Source organism: Callithrix jacchus, chromosome 3 (assembly GCF_049354715.1).
Source record: "Callithrix jacchus isolate 240 chromosome 3, calJac240_pri, whole genome shotgun sequence".
NCBI lineage: Eukaryota > Metazoa > Chordata > Mammalia > Primates > Cebidae > Callithrix > Callithrix jacchus.
Window position 1 is genome coordinate 155,953,882 of NC_133504.1, and position 16,499 is coordinate 155,970,380.

Genomic DNA, 16,499 nt, shown 5'->3' on the forward strand with positions numbered 1-16,499 from the left:
TGGGTAAATGGTATGTGCACCAAAAAAATGTAGGCGGAGCACAGACCTAACATTTCTTTTCTCCACAGTACAGTTTGACACTAGAAAACATTGTAAAATAAACATAAATATGGCTTCTACCATGAAGCAGTTTGTAGAGTTTGTAGAATGTATTGAATATTATAGATTTACGAGTTCTGGTAGGACACAAGCTACATAGGATTAAAATAGAAAAACATTTTGTTCTTTAGAAAAATGACCATCACATATATATAATTTTTCATTGTTCTGAAACTGTTCATAACTATTTAGGTTGACTATAATAATAATAATGGCAATCACTTGCTTTAAAAATAGGAAATAATGTAAAATACATAAAATACGTAAAGAAAGTTTGGTCCTAGTTCATGGGTGAACAACTGGAGTCATTTTGGAAGGCTGTAAGATCATGAATTATGAGAAGATAGAACATACAGATTAAATAACAAATCTATTTGCTATTAGAAATCTGCTCATAGGAAATCTATCATAATAAAATCTAGTCTTAGATTTTAGATCACACAGGACAAGAGAAAAAAATCAGGGTCAGGTAAATAGTTATTGCTTACAGGTCTTGCTGCCTCCAACCAAGAATTACATTAAATTGTGCTAATGCAAACAAAAACAAAAACAAAAAACAAAACAAAAATCAGAATATACAACTTTTGAGTTTCAAGTAAACAACTGTTCGTGTTTCCAGATTTAAAAAGGTAAAATGAATTCCAACACATTAAACAGTGAAGCTGTTTTTTCCTAGCACATGTACAATGTACTAATATGCTACATGCATGAATAGAACTAAAAAAATCTAGTCCAAAAATCCTTATCTTTTAAGGCATCTTTTGCTCCATTTCACAGGTTCCTGCAAATCATATTTTCCCCAAAGATGAACACAACATTTGATCCATTCATTTACTTTACTTTATAGGGAATTGATAGAAACATAAGTGTACATATACCTAAAAAGTGGCTATCCCACATATGACAGCCCAGAATTTACTAACTGCATAGGTTTTCTGGCTATTTGAAGCACACATAAAAAGAATTACAGAGAGGACATACATTTATGATTTATGCAAATTAAGGCACATCAATTACAATCTTTTTTTTTTTTTTAGTTTAAAAATCTTCATATTTGAAAAAATTCAAAATACATCCAAGCTCAACTTGTTAGTAGGAATGTTGGTTTGCTGGGTTTGGCCATCTTTTCTTTTTTCACCTTAAAGATCAAACAGAAAACAATGAGGAATGTAGGTCTTTGTGAAACATATAAATACTTGTAATATTTTGAATCATTTGGCCCTCAAAAATATTGCTTAACAATTTAAACTCAGCTTAACTGTAGGTAAATGCAAGTATACCCAAGGCTGGAGTATTTAGTCTCCTTTTGGCTGCAGATTATACTTCTGTGGCTGGAAAAAATGTTCTTCAATAGCACTGACCAGTTCATTCAGTTCCTTCTTCAGCTGCTCAGGATCACTGGAAAATAAGAGGGAAAAAAATCCAGGTCAAGGGATTATTCCAAAGCACAGTTTAAATGCTTCCCCTACTGACCAAGTGACATTAAAATATAATCTTAAGAAGAAGACTAAATTGGAAAACAGAATTCCAGAGGCTTAAGCATGGAACACATCTGTTGACTTAGACAAAACACCCCATGAGACAATATGCATTATTTTCCCCAAAGATTTTTTCCAAGGTCTGAACTATAAACAAAATTATCCTTTGCTCCTCTCATAAGAATTTATAAGAAACACAATTTTTGGCCTCACATCCCTAAAAGATCTATAATATTTGTACCTGAGGGTGTAGAGAAAACTTTGATGATGTCAGTTGCCATTAAATCCTGCTAAACTTTTACAAGCAACATCTCTGTTAACTCCTCAGTCTCCCAGAATACAGACACTCATGATGATGTCTGCCCTCAAACTACTGGCAACTAAGCTACAGCCTTCTATAAGGCCTTCCTAGAATGGACAGCGATGGGGAGCCTCCGGGTAGGTTTGAGGAGTCCAACACCAAGAAATCAGACCCCTGTGGTTTTATCATAATCTATCTATTTTTAGAACCAAAGAGTCACAACTAAAGTATAAACAAGAATCTGGGGACATAGATCCCTCTAAGAAAATCAAGTTTTCAAGGCCATGGGAAACACTCATTTATATACAAACATTTGAAAGGTAAATAACAGATAAAGCTGACTTGCAGTTAAACAGGTTTCCAGCATCTTAAGTAGCCTAGTGTGAGTAATGTAAGTACTTAACACTAAAAAGCTGAATTTAAAAAACTAAATCCTTTGTACTTTCCATTACTTCACACTCTTCATATCATCTTTAATACATGCAAAATTTATTTTAATGGAAATCCCTATAATTAGTTAAAATCATGTCAACATTGTAATAGCTAAACAGTACTACTAAAGCAAGCTATTTCATTGTCGACATGAATTCTGGCTGTATACTTACTAGCTATGTGCCTTTGGGCAAATGGCTTGGCCTCTCTAAGACCCAGATTCCTCATCTGTAAAATTGGGATAAGGCTTTACCTTCTCAAGAGAGTTGCTGTACAGATTGTGACAAATTATATAGAGCAATTAGCACTGAACCCGGCCCAAAGACCTCAATAAATGTAGCTATCATTATAATTATTTTTATCCCTACTGGCAACATATAAAGTAATTATGCTTTATAAGTACATGTGAATTATATCAGTTTTCTTTTCTTTCTCAATAAATGTGCTTTGAAGAAAACGGTTCTCAGGAAGGCACAATAAGCTAATAATCTTTTCAAGTATAATTAAAACTAAAACTCAGTGAATTTACTGATTACTAATTTATTATTCAAGTTTATTTTTTAATCATGACATGTGTGAACATTATGATTCATATATATATTGATATTTTTGATATTGAATTTTTACGTGTGAAAAAGAAATCAGTATTACAGTGTAAGATTTCGTGGTGTAATAATTCTTAAAACCAAAGTTAGATTTATCTTACTATTCTCCATCCTAATCAATAACTGTTCCACTTGTTAACTTAATGTTTGAGAATATTTCCTGACATCTTTAAAAACAACAGGACACATCCTATGATCATTTTAACCAGGGTTAGAAATTTCTGTTTCTGAAAAGTCTAAATTTAGATGGATCTCTTTATTGGAATGTTTAGGAAAGTATCATGTGTAATTAGGCATTTATTTTTCTCTACTCTGAAAAACCATTTAAGCTAAATTACAACTAAATGCAGTGTTCTTGATTACAGATTGGGAGAAAACAGCTATTTTACTGACTTTTGCGAATGTTTGAATTTACGTGTCATTTTGGCTAGGTTACTGTCTCCAGTTATTCAAACTGTAATGTTGTGATGCTGTGAAGGTATCTTGTAGGTGTGATTAATATCTATAATCAGTCAATTTTAAGGAAAGAAGATTATCCTAGAAAATGTAGATAGGCTAGATTCTACCTGAAAGGCATTAGGAACGCAACTGAGGTTTTCGTGAAGAATTCCACCTCTAGACTGCAACTTTTTTTTTTAAATTGTATTTTAGGTTTTGGAGTACATGTGAAGAACATGCAAGATTGCTACATAGGTATACACATGGCAGTGTAATTTGCTGCCTTCCTCTCCATCATCTATATCTGGCATTTCTCCCCATGCTATTTCTCCCCAACTTTAACCCATACCTGTGAATTCCAGGGTCCCTTTCTGGACAGCCTGCCCTGTGGATTTCAGATTTGCCAAGCCAGCCCCACAATCAATTGTACAAGTTGATTCCTTGCAAAAAAATCTCTTAATAGATACATTCTGCTGGTTCTGTTGGTTCACTGGAACCCTGCCTCATACCATTATTACTTATTTGCCTTAAGATATTAAGAGAATGTTCTTGTTCTTAAGTCACATACTGAAATATTACGAGTGAAGTATCAGGAAGTCTTATGATGCGTCACGAAGTATCATAGTCTTTCAAATGGTTCAGAAAAACCTCAAATACATAACATATATAGTGAGAGAGCAAATACTGCAAAATGTTAGCAATTTCTGAGTCTGGATCGGGGTCAAAAAACTGTGGTTCATGTCAAGTAAAACTGGAACACAGCCATGCCCATTCCTTTATGCATATGGCTGCTTTCTTACTACAATAGTAGAGCTGAGTAATGGTGACAGAAACCACATGGCCTGCAAATCCTAAAATATTTACTATCTGGCTCTTTACATAAAAAGTTTGGTTAAGTGAAGGGCACGTGGGTATTCACTGCATTCTTATTCCAACATTTCTGTAGGTTTAAAACTGTTCAAAATAGAAAGTCGGGCAAAACTAAAGACATCTCCCCTGACAAAAAAGTATTTTGTTTTTGTTTTTGTCTTGTTTTGAGATGGAGTTTCCCTCCTGTTACCCAGGTTGGAGTGCAATGGCGCGATCTTGGCTCACCGCAACCTCCGCCTTCTGGGTTCAAGCAATTCTCCTGCCTCAGCCTCCCGAGTAGCTGGGACTACAGGCGTGCACCACCGTGCCCAGCTAATTTTTGTATTTTTAGTAGAGACGGTGTTTCACCTTGTTGACCAGGATGGTCTCGATCTCTTGACCTCGTGATCCACCCGCCTCGGCCTCCCAAAGTGCTGGGATTATAGGCGTGAGCCACTGTACCCGGCCCAAAAAAGTATTTTTAAAGCAGCACATACTTAAACAGGATTTTCCATCTTAGTTGATTAGAAGGTCATGAAATTCTATGAATAACTGAAATCCATGACATAAAGCATATTAATAATATTTAAGCTTTTCAGGAAAGAAGGAAATCTTAGTCAAGACTTTATCCCTGGCTGGGTGCAGTGGCTCATGCCTGTAATCCAAACACTTTGGGAGGCTGAGGCTGGTGGATCACTTGAGGTCAGGATTTTGAGACCAGCCTGGCCAACATGATGAAACACTGTCTCTACTAAAAACAAATACAAAAATATTAGCTGGGTGTAATCTTAGCTACTGAGGAGGCTGAGGCACAAGAATCGCTTGAACCAGGGAGGCGGTTGCAGTGAGCCAAGATTGCACCACTGCACTCCAGCCTGGGCAACAGAGAGAGACCCTGTCTCAAAAAAAAAAAAAAAAAAAAAAAAAAAGACTTTATTGCTTTTTAGGTATGTTGGTGACTTGCTTAAGCCCTGACCACAGATCAATCAACTGACACAGTGCTTAACGTCTCATTGAACAGATGGAAGCAATGTTTCAATGAATATAATAAAAGGACAAATTTTCAAAGTTTTTAAAAATTAATTTATAAGTTAGTATTTGAATTTAAGTCCACTCAGTAAGCCAGCTGAAAAATTTTAATACCATAGACTTAAACATTTAAAGTGTTATTATTACAAAGGAAAGCTTTCTGAAATATGATATGTTTTCATCAGATAATGAAAAGGAAAGGACAAAGATATAGAAAAAGGAGATCCTTAAGTTGGACTGTTCATCTGTTTTTAAAAGAAATAAGAAAACACTAAATGAGAAAGAATTATATAGAAATGTTTATGAAAAACTATATGCAACATAGCAGCAAAGAGCTTATTATCGAATGCACATGAGAACACCATTCTTTTATAATATTACAATAAAACACTGGTAATCCAGATTTCTTAGAAAATCAACTTTTATATGTTCACTTAATAGTTGAGTTTTTGTACTTTAAGCATAAAAAGGTTTTGAATGGAAATCCACAGTGAAAAGAGATTATGAAGTCCCATGACTTCTTAAATATCTCTTTATTGGACATCTGACATTTGAGAGCCACAAGCATGACTTTGTTGGACTGGAGCTGTATTCTGGGCTCATCTGGATACAGAACGCTATTTCCCTCATGATAAACTTATGGAGTGGTGAGCTTTCCAAGTTCTTGTGTCCATGTTTTATAGAGTTGTTTTGTTTTAATATTTCCTTCCCCTTGTCTAAGAAAACTTTGTTACAATTCTTTCTCCATTCCTTTCATTTGCTATATTTAATGTGCTACTAGCTTGACAATTTAAGATGCTCAGGAATTTTCACCTTCTTTCATTTGCACAAAATTCAAGTTTGATTCATAAGGCTGGAAAAGCTTTTCTATGAGCAAAACTTTGGTTTGTCATACTGTAAGTGTAAAATTACAGAATTAATTTTGAGGCCTTCCAAAGGAAAAAAAAAGAACATAAAACATCTAATTAATAATATTTACACTGATTACATGTTGTAATGATTTTATGGATACATTAGATTAAGTAAAATAAATTATTGAAATTAATTTCATCTGTTTCTTTTTACTCTTTTAAAAGGTGACAAGTAGAAAACCAAAAATTGCATCTGTGGATTGCATTTTAGTTCCATCAGACAGCACTGACTTAATTAACCTTTTACAAAAACATTTCCTGATTTTCAACTGTATTCTGAATAGGGAAGTGCCAGTTAACTACATGCTGGATAGGCATGCAGCATCCCATTTACACACACTAAGGACATGCACTGAGCTTGTTAAGGTGCAATATGTTAAGTTGTTAGAGACTGACCAACTCAAACTCTTTACTGAGGTCACAGAAACTTGAACCTGAAGCTACCAGCCCATCAGTGCTTTGGCAGCAAGGACTCTCTCTGATGAGGCTCTCTGCGCCCCTCAGGAACCCAGCACAGACCTGTGTACAATGGGTACTCAAAGACATTTCTTGAATGCATGTAGAATGGATTCTAATTTATTTTATCAGAGCCATAGGAAGACTGAAGTTTGAGAAAAAGAGAAAATCTCACTGGTGCTAGCCACCAATGAAAAGCGTTTAGAAAAAGGCACTTGTATTACTACACTGTAATAAGGATAAAATTTTCCGACACAAAGAAAGTTAGGACAAAAGTAAGAAAGCAAAAAGTAAGCTTTTTCCTGGATGCTCAGACTGGCTGTTAATATCACGATATTAGTGCAGGTTCCGAAACAGCATTTCTAATTAAACTACATGGAATATTTTACTTGTCACTTGAATAGGACCAGTTAGGAAGTCAGGGGAGTAAAAATCTCACCAGCTGCCACCCACGTCATACCTGTTTCCGGGTGGGGCACACAGCTCTGCATAGTACTTGATTTTGGGCTCTGTCCCACTGGTGCGCATGGTGGCCACGCCTCCGTTAGCAAAGCTGAAGGTGATCATTTGGCTGCTTTTACTAGTGGGAAGAACCTAGGAATGAACGCACACATTATAAATTTAAATAGTAACACAGACGATTCTGCCCTAACCAATATCTTCCCTTAAGTAAGAAAATAAAAATAAAATAAATGCCAAACAAATCTATTGGTTAGAAAAGAAAAACATTTTGGAGGAAATTAGAAAATGTACTCTAAAAGAATGAAATACTAAATAACAATAATTTATGAAAATGTGGCATACTACATGGAATACTATTCAGCCTTAAAAGAGAAGGAAATCCTGTCATTGGCAACAATATGGATGAACCGGGAAGACATTATATGTTGAGTGAAATAAGCCAGGCACAGAAAGACAAATACTGCATGATCTCACCTTTATGAGAAATCCAAAAAGGCTGAACTCACAGAGGCAGAGAGTAGGGTAGTGGTTACCAGGGGCTGATGGCGAGGGGGTGGGGGGATAAGAGAGGGGGAGTTTGGGGAGATGCTGGTCAAAGGGCATAAGGTTTCAGTTAGACAGAAGAAAAGTTCAAGAGATCTATTGTACGATATGGTGACTACAACTCATCATGATGTACCATACACTTGAAAATTGCTAAGAGAGTAGATTTTAAGTGTTCTCACTACAAATACGTAAATAAGTGAGGTAATATATGCTAATTAACTTGATTTAGCCATCACAATGTATACATTATTTAAAAACAGATTGTACACTGTAAATATATACAATTTTTATTGGTGAATTAACAGAACTAAATTCATTTTAAAAAAGAAAATTAAGTAACTTTGTGTATTAGCTTTTACTTCCCTAGTTCTATTGAAGTTATTAAAGTTTTACTAAAACACATCATTTTGCAAAAGATTTAAATAGATTAATAATACACTACAAAAAAGAAAAAAAGCTAGACCATAGTTTACTGTTACAAAGTGAATCTTTGCCCAAAAAAAGTACAAAAGGAGATTTTTTTTTAAAAAAAATAAAGCTTCCAGGCTGGGATCACATGTGTCATCCCAGCATTTTGGGAGGCTGAGGCGGGCAGATCACATGAGGCCAGGAGTTGGAGACCAGCCTGGCCCACATGGCGAAACCCCCTCTCTATAAAAATAGAAAAATTAGCTGGGCATGGTGACAGGTGCCTGCAATCTCAGCTACTCAGGAGGCTGAGGCTGGAGAGTCGCTTGAACCTGGGGTTGCAGTGAGCCGAGATTGCACCAGTGCACCCCACCCAGCCAGGGCAACAGAGTGAAACTATGTCTCAAAAAAGAAGGCTTCTGTAAGAAAATAAAGGCCAAACAAATTTATTGGTTAGAGAAGAAAAACGGTCTTGAGGAAATGGTATATTTATATTTGATAGGTCCCAAAACTCCATTAAAATTACAGAGGTACTTTAAATAGCATAAACACATGGGCAAAGAGACAAAGAGGAGATAGCAGCTGATGGGGCTGCCAACCAATGGTGCAAGTCAGAAAACAGATGGAGGCACAGCACCGGTCTGGTGGGACCCAGAGAATGAAATCTGAGTGCCTGCAAAAGGAGACAGGGATGAGAACTGAGGCAAGGTGCTGTGTAGAATCCTGGCCAGGTTCAAGAACCAGAGGCACCAGGTACTGCAAAGGGCAAGTGTGAGGCAGGGGCGGAAAGCAGGAACAGCATTTGAAAGATGCTCTTAGACCCTCCTGGTTCCCTTCTCCCAGCCCATGTGGTCACAGAACCACCTCTTCTCTATTTCTGCAGGAGATAGTTTAAATTATCTAAAAATTAAACCAGAAACATTCAGGAGCTGGGGAACCTGGGCAGGACATGGTGAAAACTGAGGGATCAAGTAAAAGCCCTCAGGCTGACACCCTCAGCTCCGCCCCGTCATGCCACCAGGGCCTGCGCATCTCATCTTAGAATCTTTGGGTAGGTGATTAAGGTCTCATTAAATCAGATAGGGGGATCCCGTTATAAAGCTAACTTGCTCTCAATATCCTCTGAGTAAAGTATGCCATTTGATTTGCACATGTACACCGAACTTTCAATCAGCTCTTAGGTGCTCAAAAGATAATTAAAGATCATCAGACTTTTGGGGAAAGACATCAAATAAAAGACAAAGTCTGAAACAAACAGAATAAAAAGAACTTGGTGGAGATAAAGAGAATGTAGAAGAAGATCTATATTTTTTAAAAGCTATAATTAGGTCTATAGAAAGATAAGACATTGTTTACATTTAAAAAAATCGGCCTGGGCAACACAGCAAGATCCTGTCTCTACTAAAACTAAAAAACCTTAGCTAGGCATGGTGGCACACGCCTGCAGTCCCAACTACTCAGGAGGCTGAGGCAGGAGGATGGCTTGAGCCCAGGAGATTAAGGTTGCAGTGAGCTATGATCATACCACTGCACTCCAGCTTGGGTGAAAGAGGGAGACCCTGTTTCAATAGGGCACTATTTTTAATAAATTAGAGATTAAAACTGAAATAGCCAACAGAGGCACTGAAAGCTAAAGCTGAGGAAGTCTCCCAAAAAACAGAAGAAAGAAAGAAACAAGAAAAGTAGAACATCAGTTTTGGAGAACCAACATTTAAGAACTCTTTAAGAAATGAAAAATTGAGCTGGGCACAGGGGCTCACACCTGTAATCCCAGCACTTTGGACGGCCGAGGTGGTTGGATCACAAGGTCAGGAGTTTGAAACCAGCCTGACCAACATGGTGAAACTCCATCTATTCTAAAAATACAAAAGTTAGCTGGGTGTGGTGGTGCATACCGGTAATCTTAGCTACTCAGGAGGCTGAGGCAGGAAAATCACTTGAACTCGGGAGGCGGAAGTTGCGGTGAGCCAAGATGGCACCACTGCACTCCAGCCTGGGCGAAAGAGTGAGGCTCCACCTCAAAATAAATAAATAAATAGAGAAATAAAGAACTGAAAATGCAGGTGAGGTGATTATTTTAAAAAATCAACCAATTAGCACCCTTTCTTGATACATAATCAAGAAAACTTCTTAGAACTAAAATAAATGATTCTACAGACGACGTATCCAGAAACATGAATAAAAAGGAACTCACACCACAGCACATCACTGTGAAATTTCAGAACCTGAAGTTTAGAGAAAAGTTCCTAAAATCTTCCCAGAGGAAAAAACAAACAAAACAAGTTTCATGGAAAGGACTGAGTAAGTAGAGCATCAATAACCTTACACGTAGCATGTAATAGGCCTCAACTATTTGCTGAAAAAGAAAGGACTGGAGGCTCCACAGCAATGCTGGAAGCCCAAAAGTAATAGCAACACTTTCAAAACTGTGCGTCAATGAAGTGTGAGGATAGACTAAGGCATTTTCAGACTTAAATGTCACAAAAAACTTACTTCCTAATTACTTTTTCTCAGAAAGTGATTAGAGGATGTGATCTAGGAAAATAAATATGGTAAGAGGAGGCCATGAGGTCTAAGAGCAAGGGACTCAACCCTGGAGAAGGACATTCCCAGGATGACAGCTGTGCACCCAACCCAGAAAGCAGCTGGCCCTGTCCAGGTGGAGGAACCAGGAGGGCGGCCACTGGACATGGACTGGGAAAACCCTACTGAGAGGCATTTAAAGGATCTGGGAAAAACTACTGATAGGTGCGTAGAAATCCAGGCAAATGGAAGAACAAAGCAACTATTATTACATGAGATAAGGCAGGCACAGTGGCTCACACCTGTAATCCCAGTACTTTGGGAGGCTAACGCAAGAGAATCACTTGAGACCTGCCTGGGAAACATAGGGAGAGACTCGTCTCAACAACAAAAATGCCAGGCAAGGTATACCCTTGGTCCTAGCTACTCAGAAGAGTGAGGTGGGAGGACCACTTGAGCCTGGGAGGTCAAGGCTACAGAGAGCTGTAATCGTGCCATTCACTCCAGCCTAAGTGACACAGCAAGACCCTGTCTCAAAATATAAAATAAAATAAAAGTTACAGGGAGTATAATTCTCTATACGAATTAGGAAAACCTAATAAAAATACACTACTTAGCTAGCAGGCAACAGCAGTTACTAGTCATAATAACAAAAGCACGGAATCTGATTTAACCAAAAGCTGTGGCATAAACGCATTGTGAGGATGGGGAAAAGGGGAATATTGAATCTAGAAAGTGTAAGAACTAAATTTTTTTTTTTTTTGAGACGGAGTCTCACTCTGTCACCAGGCTGGAGTGCATCTGTCACCAGGCTGGAGTGTAGTGGCGACATCTCGGCACACTGCAATCTCCGCCTCCCAGGTTCAAGCGATTCTCCTGCCTCAGCCTCCTGAGTAGCTGGGACTACAGGCACTCACCACCATGGCCAGCTAATTTTTGCATATTTCAGTAGAGATGGATTTTCACCAATGTTGGCCAGGATGGTCGTGATCTCTTGACCTCATGATCTGCCTGCCTCAGCCTCCCAAAGTGCTGGGATTACAGGCATGAGCCAACACACCTGACCTCAAGAACTAAATCTTTATCTCTGAAATAGAAAATGAACAAATTGTAAAAGTAATATGTCATAACATCACTATATGAGCACGTTATTTACAGATCTAGCCCTGGTGGCATGGCAATGAGGTGGCAGGGGTGGGACTGCCATGTTTTACCATAAGCTTTTTCTTATTATTAATATTTTTAAAACATGTTGTGTGCAGATAAAATGAAAAATATAAAAAGGCAAATATCAAAGAATGTGCCTAACATCCCATAAGGATATTCACTTTTTTTTTTTTTTGAGACAGAATCTCACTTTGTCACCCAGGCTGGAGTGCAATGGCACGATCTTGGCTCCAACTTGTAACCTCCAACCTCCATCTCCTAGGTTCAAGCAATCCTCATACCTCAGCCTCCCTAGTAGCTGGGATTATAGGCACTTGCCACCAGACCTGGCTAATTTTTGTATTTTTAGTAGAGACTGGGTTTCACCATGTTGGTCAGGCTGGTCACAAGGTGATCCATCTGCCTCATCCTCCCAAAGTGCTGGCATTACAGGTGTGAACCACCACACCCGGCCAATAATCTAAGGACATTCTTACTTTCTTCCCCAATTCCCTGCCATAGTCAGCAACGCTCTTCTGCTACCTTTGGATCTTCTTTTGACTCCAGTGAAGAATCTGCATGGCGTGAAGAATGCAACCTCAGGCTTTATAGCCAACAGCTCCCATACATTCAGAGAACAGAGTAAACTAACTAGAAAGCAAACAGTGGTTCTCAAAGTGAGGACCAGTTGCATCAGTACCACCTGGGACCTTGTTAGAAACGCACATTTTTGACCCCAGACCTACTGAATGAGAAGGTCCAGGCGTGGGCTCCAGCACTGTTTTCATCAGCCTTCTAGGTTACTGATGCTCCTGCAAGTGCATGAACTCCTGGCAGGAAGAACATGCTGGATCCTGAGTCAGAAAACCCAGATTTTCCCTGGACCCCCACCAACTAAGCTTTGTGACCATAGACAGGTTCCACACTTCTGAGCGCTTACTGCCTAAGGCACTAAATGACCACACAGCCTTAGATGACTAGTATGATCTCGCTGTTTTTGAGGGGTGGGGAACAAAGTCTTGCTCTGTTGCTCAGGCTAGAGTGCAGTGGTGCAATATTGGCTCACTGCAACCTCCGCCTCCCAGGTTCAAGCAATTCTGCTTCACTCTCCTAAGTATCTGGGATTATAGGTGCCCACCACCATGCCTGGCTAATTTTTATATTTTCAGCAGAGATGGGGTTTCACCATGTTGGCCGGGCTAGTCTTGAACTCCTGACCTCAAGTGATCCACTCACCTTAGCCTCCCAAAGTGCTGGGATTATAGGTGTGAGCCACTGCACCCAGCCTAGTAGAATCTCTTTTAGCTCTAGCTTGTGGTTTTTAACTTATCACGCCCAACTAATTTTTGTATTTTTTAGTAGAGACTAGGTTTTGCTATGTTGGCCAGGCTCATCTTGAACTCCTGACCTCAACTGACCTGCCCACCTCAACCTCCCACAGTGCTGGGATTACAGGCATGAGCCACCACACCTGGCTTCCGTATATTTTTTTTACAGCTTATTTATAATCACGCCTAAGTGCCTAAAATCAGCTTCAATGAATAGTATGATTAAACAATGTATTCAAATTATTTTAGAAGGTAAATAGCAAAGAGGTTAGTTGATCAGAGAAGACATTACTTACAGCTTTTTTATCAGGCTGGCTATCATCATAGCCAGTTGTAAGGTCCCTAATGGCAGAAATTTCAAATTTGCCACAAGTTTTTGGATAACTATTTTTTCCATCGTAGTTTCTGAGGTTTTCAAATAATTTCTTAATGGTGTCTTGATCATGGCAGATAAAATAGGAAGCTTTGGTAATATGGTAGCCATACCTATCAAACAAATACAAATTCATGCAATATGAGGAACAAATAATGTTGCAGGGTGGACACAGGACATGTACCAACCAGTGTATTCGAAAAGAAATACGGCTGGGCACAGTGGCTCACACCTGTAATCCCAGCACTTTGGAAGGCTGAGGTGGGCAGATCACTTGAGGTCAGGAGTTGGAGACCAACCTGGCCAACATGGTGAAACCTGGAATCTACTAAAAATTCAAATATTAGCCGGGTGTGGGTGTGGTGGTGTGTGCCTGTCATCGCAGCTACTCAGGAGGCTGAGGCAGGAGAATCGCTTGAACCTGGAAGGTGGAGGATGCAGTGAGCTGAGATCACACACTGCACTCCATCCTGGGCAACAAGAGTGAGATTCCATTGCAAAAAATGAAGAAAAAAAAAAAGATAAAATAAATGTAATGGCCATAACTAACTCAAGAGGAATAATTTTTAAAAGACCATTAAAAAAGAGGTCCAGGCTGGGCACTGTGGCTTACACCTGTAATCTCAGTACTTTGGGAGGCTGAGGTGGGCAGTTTACCTGAGGTCAGGATTTTGAGACCAGCCTGGCTAACATGGTGAAACTCCCATCTCTACTAAAACCACAAAAATTAGCCAGGCATGGGCAAGCCTGTAATCGCAGCTTCTCAGGAGACCCTGGAGGCAGAAGTCGTAGTAAGCCGAGATCATGCCACTACACTCCAGCCTGGGTGACAGATCAAGACTGTCTCAAAAAAAAAAAAAAAAGAAAACAGGTCCAACAATCTACCCCAGAGATCACCAAATGACTGCCTGGTCTTCCACCTGCATTTGCGCAGACAGCCACATCACACCTATCACTTTCTGTATTGTCTCTGGATGCTTTTGCACCATACAAGCAAGGCAGAGTGGAGTAACTGCTACAAAAAATGAATAGATGTACTATAAAGACATTTAGTCTTTTTTGACATTGGACATTTAAAATCACATTCTTTCATGCTGTCATTTGTTAAGAGTTAATGCAATCAGAAATGGTAATTACTAAGTGGTTAAGTATCAAAAGGAAAAGGTGATCTCTTATTTAGTGTTTAAAAAAATTTTTTTTTTGAGACAGTTTTGCTCTTGTTTCCCAGGCTGGAGTGCAATGGAGTGATCTCAGCTCACTGTAACCTCTCTCTCCAAGGTTCAAGGAATTCTCCTGCCTCAGCCTCCCGAATAGGTGGAGTTACAAGGTGCCCACCATCATGCCCAGCTAATTTCTGTATGTTTAATAGAGACAGGATTTCACCATGTTGGCCAGGCTGGTCTCTAACTCCTGACCTCAGGTGATCCACACGCCTCAGGCTCCCAAAGTGCTGAGATTACAGGTGTGAGCCACTGTGTCTGGCCTTACTTGGTTTTTATAAGAAATAGAATTCATTACCAAAATAAGAACATTGGAAAGAGTATTAGTATCTTATGCATAAGTATATAATAGAGCATTTCAAAATATTATTTCAATCCAAAAGAGTCAATAACAACTTACTCCATATAAATGGCCTTTAGTTGCTGAGACAAAGACAAATTCTTGGTTGCTAGAAAGCTAGCCAGCTCTGCACTTATGACAGCGGCACTGACTCCATCTTTGTCCAGAACAAAAGGGCAGCACATGTATCCTGCAGAAACACACATTATAAATACATCTATACAATACTGTGTCAAACCACATGTGAGTATGAATCCTGGCTATTGCATATTAGAGATTGTGCAGGGTTGCGTGTATGCATGTTTCTCATTAACTACCTGATGTTTAAGAATTTAGCCCAGTGCCTAGCACATAGCAAGCCTTCAAGAAGTATTTGCTAAAGAACCTACAAGATTTTCCCTCCTGGCCACATGGTGCTTATTCACTAGTCACGCACCTCCTTCCAGCTCATGAAATTGTTTCTAATTGTCCTAGTCAATACATATCTCTCCTTTGAATCCCAATAGTATTTATTAGTTACATTATTCATTTTGACATGTGGCCTATACTCTTGTGTGTGATTATTTAACTAAATCTATCTAAGCTGCTGTAGGCTAAGGTCAGTGTCATATATTTCTTTTAAAGTCACTGAGTAATAGACATGCAATTAATACTTGATAAATGAGTGTAAGAAAATATTTTTTTAAATAAAAAGTTATAGAAATATAAGTCTGCCAAATGTGACAAAAACAAGCAGAACCTGAGCGATTATACTTTCTTCAATTCATTAAATCATGTGTGTGTTGTAGTTACAGAGAATATACAAATGAATACAAATAAATCTAATGCATAATCATTTTTACTAAATTGATAGCTAAAAACGTTTGGTACAATGTGAATTTCAGATTTCCATAGCTAACTCTCCTTTCTGTTCATTTATATTGACAGTTTAAGACAAGGGTTGTTCTGTCAGTCTGGCTGGACCTGGGTCATCCTTTTGGGTGTACCACTTTGATGACAGCAGCAAACCATGCCTTCCTTCTCCTTTCCTCTGGGCAGACTCTAGCATAGATCCTCAACAGCACTTTTGGAGGAGGATGGACTTTAAATACCACAGGGTTTAGGCCTGGATATTAAACACCACAGTGGGGGGAACATCACAACTCCCAAGATACATGTACCAGCAGCCAAGCATCAAATTTCAGCATTTTCAGTCATCTGGGCAAAGGATTCTCACATTAATGACTTGGTTATTTTTAAGACATTCCTTTTGGCTGTAAATTAACTGAGATGTCAGTTTTGGAGCAGGACACTCCAACATTCAACCTGAGCACTGGAGAAGCAAAATAAACTGTTTCACTGTAGACCTCTTGAATTCCAATCCAAACCTTTTCCTTTTTCTTTTTAACCAATGCCTTCACCTTCACGATAGCTTCTTACCAATAGCTTCTTCAAATGCAAATAAGACAGTTTTCCCCTGGTCTATTAGCTGTTTGGCTCTGTTTCCCATCCACTTAAAGCCAGTTAATGTTTCCTAAAAGGATAATCCAAAACAGAAAGACAGGCCTTAGATCTT

The 16,499-nt window shown here is 38.8% G+C and overlaps 1 protein-coding gene across 2 annotated transcripts in view; it reads right to left on the reverse strand.

The window, feature by feature from the left end:
- Positions 1–925: 925 nt before the first annotated feature.
- The window catches only part of PGM2 (phosphoglucomutase 2), a 39,169-nt gene continuing 23,595 nt past the window's right edge, over positions 926–16,499 (reverse strand). The window contains exons 10-15 of one of the 2 annotated variants that reach the window (XM_002745919.6): positions 16,364–16,457; positions 15,005–15,134; positions 13,308–13,497; positions 7,059–7,192; positions 1,380–1,497; positions 926–1,237 (exon numbers count right to left, since the gene is read on the reverse strand). In XM_002745919.6, the coding sequence (XP_002745965.4) occupies positions 1,395–1,497; positions 7,059–7,192; positions 13,308–13,497; positions 15,005–15,134; positions 16,364–16,457 (651 nt within the window). In that variant the 3' untranslated portion in view covers positions 926–1,237; positions 1,380–1,394. The remainder of the gene's footprint in view (positions 1,238–1,379; positions 1,498–7,058; positions 7,193–13,307; positions 13,498–15,004; positions 15,135–16,363; positions 16,458–16,499) is intronic. The other variant, XR_013533154.1, reaches the window with a different exon arrangement.